Source organism: Myotis brandtii, unplaced genomic scaffold (genome assembly GCF_000412655.1).
Source record: "Myotis brandtii unplaced genomic scaffold, ASM41265v1 scaffold693, whole genome shotgun sequence".
In the NCBI taxonomy this organism is placed as follows: domain Eukaryota; kingdom Metazoa; phylum Chordata; class Mammalia; order Chiroptera; family Vespertilionidae; genus Myotis; species Myotis brandtii.
In genome coordinates this window covers 2,289,921-2,294,130 of record NW_005370710.1, presented here as the reverse complement: position 1 = coordinate 2,294,130, position 4,210 = coordinate 2,289,921, and the positions used below count along the sequence as shown (strand labels likewise).

The 4,210-nt window shown below is 57.1% G+C and overlaps 1 protein-coding gene across 1 annotated transcript; it reads right to left on the bottom strand.

The window, feature by feature from the left end:
• Positions 1 to 1,223: 1,223 nt before the first annotated feature.
• On the bottom strand, positions 1,224 to 3,987 carry RPL29 (ribosomal protein L29). The gene is made up of 4 exons (XM_014529737.1): positions 3,887 to 3,987; positions 3,448 to 3,492; positions 3,082 to 3,146; positions 1,224 to 1,728 (listed from the first exon to the last, which is right to left on the bottom strand). The coding sequence occupies exons 2-4, from the start codon at positions 3,482 to 3,484 to the stop codon at positions 1,345 to 1,347; spliced, it is 486 nt and encodes a 161-aa protein (XP_014385223.1). The 5' UTR covers positions 3,485 to 3,492; positions 3,887 to 3,987; the 3' UTR covers positions 1,224 to 1,344.
• Positions 3,988 to 4,210: the final 223 nt, after the last annotated feature.

Genomic DNA, 4,210 nt, shown 5'->3' with positions numbered 1-4,210 from the left:
CTCTCAAAGGCAGCCTGTGGTCCCGCTCCCGTCCCCATCCCTTCAGCTAAGCCAGGTGAGGGGTGAAGGCACTGTGCCAAATGGTTTAAAAGCTCGCTGACACCCCAGAACCCCCACACAAAGCCTGTGCCTCTCCATGTTTTTGGTCTAGAGCAGGTTTGTACTTTTTCTGACAGCCTCAGGGACAACACAGGCCTCACTCGGACGCTGGACTCTTCAAGCTTCTACAGCAGCGCCCGGACCTTTTCTCAGCAGAGCCCACTCTTCACAGCACCAGTGCCAACCAGGCAGCGACTCTATTTCTGGGGACCAGCTAATGGGGGTCCCACAAGAGGCCTCTGATCGCCCCCGACAGCCTTCACTTAAGGACTGTACTCGGCCCCCCGTGGCTTCTCCTGCTCCGAGTGTCGCTGGGGTAGCTGAGGGTGTGGGGTGAAACTGCTGTTCAGGCCTTCAAGCCTCCCATGACCCTAACACTGCTTCAGGCCGAAGACCAGCCTCTTCTCTGGGGAGGGGAGGGCGGCGCGGCAGATGGGCGACCAGTTAGCCTCCCTTCCTACTGCCTTCACTCTCCAAGTTCCAGGCTTCCCGCAGCTCAGACATGGATGGAGACCCGCATGTCTTGTCCCCTACAGGGCTCAGCGTGGAGACACCGCACTAGGGGCTCTATGCAGACTCTGCTTCCACTCCTGCTGTGAAAGTGGCCTGGTCAGGTCCCTCCCACACTGGGCACAGACTGCCCCGTGCATGCTCAGCTTTTCAAGAATGTGCTGTACTTCTAGGGCCACACTTGCCAGGCCTCCCTGCAGGTCAGAAAGAGCCCATCTGGATGTGACCAAGCAGCAGCCATATCACGGAAGTCTCTACTCCACACCCAGGGCCCCAAGCACCGGGGGAGCAGCACCACCCAGCGCAGTGGATGCTGATACACGAGCAACAGCCGGAGTCTGGAACACCAGGCTGGAGCGCAGGATCCTTCCGCTCCCTCCCGTCTCCTTCCTGTGCAAACATCCAGACCTAACAAGGAGGCCTGGGATTTCTCTCCTCACTAGCCTGCCCCAACCAGTCCTCATGGTCTAGGTCCCTTCCTGTATTCCAGGAAACAACTTCCCCACACCCAACCACACACCCGACCAGCCAGAGAAGGCGGACTCTTCTCCCACAGAAAACGGAGGTACCAAGCCCACCGAAAGCTAGGCCCAGCCCTGGGATCAGACACGGGCTGACAGACAGATCCTGCCGCAGGTTTATTTGTACAAACAGCACAGGAGGACACCAGCGCCACAGACAGCAGCCCAGGGGGCCCACCAGTCCTTCCGTCCTCACGTCCGCAGACGGAGGCCTCTACTGTGGAGCCTTCGTGGGGGGCTGGGCACCTTTGGGAGCGGGAGCCTGAGCCCCTTTGGGAGCCTGAGCTGCAGCCGCACCCGCAGCCTGGGGCTTGGTTTCCGCCTTGGCCTTGGCCTTTGGCCGGCAGAGCCTGAGCCCCTTGGCAATGCGGGCACGAGCACGTTTCCCAAGCTTGGGGTGAGCGATGTAGGCAAGTCGACTGAGTTTGCGGCTGCAGCCCTTTGGGATATTGGGCCTGGGCTCCTTGGGCTTGACCAGGGCCTTGATGGCCTCAGCGCGTGCGCTTATGGCCTTGGCGTTGTTGGCCTGCATCTTCTTCAGGCCCTTCTTGTTGTGCTTCTTGGCAAAGCGCATGTTCCTGAGGAACTTGGGGTCCACCTGGAAGGCAGGAAAGGTACAGGTGCCTGTGAGTGCAGCATGGGGGGTGGTGGCGGGGGGCAGCGCTGGTGCCCCTCTCCATAGCAGCACCCAGAGACTATTGGGCTCAGCTGAGCCTACTGGAAGCTTGGACAGCATCAAACCCAACCCTGGAAGCTTATCTGCAGAGAAACTCCAGATGTAGCACCACCCGAAGCCAACCACCCACCTGCTGATGCCACAGACAGAGCCAGGCCGAGGGCAAATGCAAGCGAAGAAAAAAATGAAGGCTGCCCCACCCCCTCTGCCCGTGGTAGGACTTTGAAAACCTCCTAAGGCAAGCATGTCAAACTCGAGGCCCGCACATTTTTGTGGCCCAGCCAACATAATGGTATATAAGAAACGTTTTAATAAAAATTTCGTACCTTTTACAATATCCTGGTATACATAATTATTAATAAAAAACTACAACGAATGACTAAGATTTAAGTTTATGTGAGCCTCAAAAAACAAAAGCTTCAAGTAACAAAAGCTAATGACTTCTATAATCGTGCTGCATTCATTTCCCTTACGCGCCTTACGCACAAGGCGCACCATTTCTCTCCACTATTACTAGCAGCGAATATTTTAGCAGCCGATGGCCATGTCATTAGTCTTGGACTGACTTGTTTGGTGTGCGCAACAGAAAATATTTCGCTTTCGGAGAACAAGAAAAGTAGGTTTATTTGCGTTACGCTTATTAATTTGTGCAGTTTTTCAGTGTCTGGTAAGTTAACGTTCAAGGAAAAATAGTCATTCTTATTTAAACGTTCTATTAACTTAACAGTTACTCATTTATTTCAGCCCTTTGTGTATTCAGCATGTCTCTATCGAAATAAACCTACATTTCTATGAAAATTGAAGCTTTTGGTTTTTTTTGAGGCCCACATACACTTACACCTTATCTGGCCCATGCTAGCCTCTGAGTTTGACATGCTTGTCCTAAGGGACACCCAGTCCCCTTCAGGAAAGGTGTCAGTTAAATACCAAGCCCGGGTACAACAGACTCAAGCAAGTGATACAGAAGGAGACCTGAAAGCTAGTCTCACAACTCCCTGGCGCCAAAGGGAGGCTCGTGAGGGATGCGGTCCACACAGACAAAGCCACCCCAAGTCTCAGGGTGGGCAAGGGAGATGGCCGGGCCGGCCCCGAAAGGCACGTCTCACCCGACCCCAAGTTACATCCAGGGCTGGAAAAGGCCGCCGAGTACAGCTTTATGGTGGGTCTGGCAGAGCCTGAAGTCCAGGCAAGAGCTGGCTGGGTAAGGAAGGAAACCGCAGGCCCAAGCAAGCCGAGGGTCAGCTGACAGTGGTGCCAGGCGGCGCACACACTTACCCCCTTAAGAGATTCATATCTTTGTGACCGGGGTTTCTTGATGCCGTTTCTGTGCCATTTTCGCGCTGTGGAGGAAGAAAGGAATGACATCAACATAAGGTTTCCTCTAGTCTAGGAAGACCCCTCAACACCACAGCTGCCAAGCCTGGGGAACCCTTTACTTCCCAGAGTGGGCCTGCCCGAGAGCCGGGAAACCCCTTATCACCGAGCACAGAGGGGATCCCCGTGCACCCGGGCCTTCTAAATCCCAAAGGTAATGAGGCTAAAATCAAAACCGGCCTCGGGCCGCAGACATGTGCCCCCCAGGATCTGTGATCCTTGCCAGGGTGTGGGGCGTGAGGAGGAGGCCGGGCCGGAGGCACTTACACTGGTGGTGCGTGGTGTGGTTCTTGGACTTGGCCATCTCTGCACCTGGAAGACACGAGCGGAGGTCAGGGCTGGGGACCCGCCGGCCGGGCCTGCCCTGAGCTGGAGGAACGCGGGGCCGGAGCCAGGACGAGGCTGCAGCAGATGCCTTGTCCCTGCGGCCTCCACCCGCCTCCACTCACTCTGCACCACCGGCTCCAGTCCCCGCAAACTCGGCGAATGGCGCCCCAAAACCAACATCCCGCCGCAAGGTTGCGCTTTCCCCCAAATCCGAGTCCTCCCTTCCCATCCACCCCTCGACCACCCACGAGCGCCAGCCCGCCTCGCGGCCTCCGCCCCCCACAGCAGGCAGCCTGTCTGCCGGTCCTCCCCGGGGTTTGCGCCCCGCCGCCACCCGGGAGTCGCGGATGGTTTCGGATGTCGCGCGGCCAGTACTCACCGAAGCCCGCGGCTCCCGAAGCGCCAGGGACCGGAAGAGAAAGAGGAGGCCGCGGTGCAGCACGGGAAATACGGTCCTCGAGGCCGGAAGGTACTACTGAAAAAGCTTCCCCGGCGCCGGGAAGAAAGGTTCCTAAGGCCGGGAGGGTACCGTCAGCTGGAAGGCGGTGCTACGAGCCTGGTCCCGCCCCTTTCGGTCTTCCCTTCCCTCTCCTTTCTCCTATTCCTCCTGCACCAGGTTCATTGGCCCAAGTCTCATTAAAACCTGACCTTTTGCCCAAACCGGTTTGGCTCAGTGGATAGAGCGTTGGCCTGCGGACCGAAA

Bases quoted from the DNA above. Each gene is read 5' to 3' on its own strand.
- RPL29 (XM_014529737.1), bottom strand. From the start codon at position 3,484: ATGGCCAAGTCCAAGAACCACACCACGCACCACCAGT. The intron at 3,147-3,447 runs GTAAGTGCCTCC...CTTCCTCCACAG, and splicing joins CCACACCACGCACCACCAGT to CGCGAAAATGGCACAGAAAC. The intron at 1,729-3,081 runs GTAAGTGTGTGC...CCTGCCTTCCAG, and splicing joins GATATGAATCTCTTAAGGGG to GTGGACCCCAAGTTCCTCAG.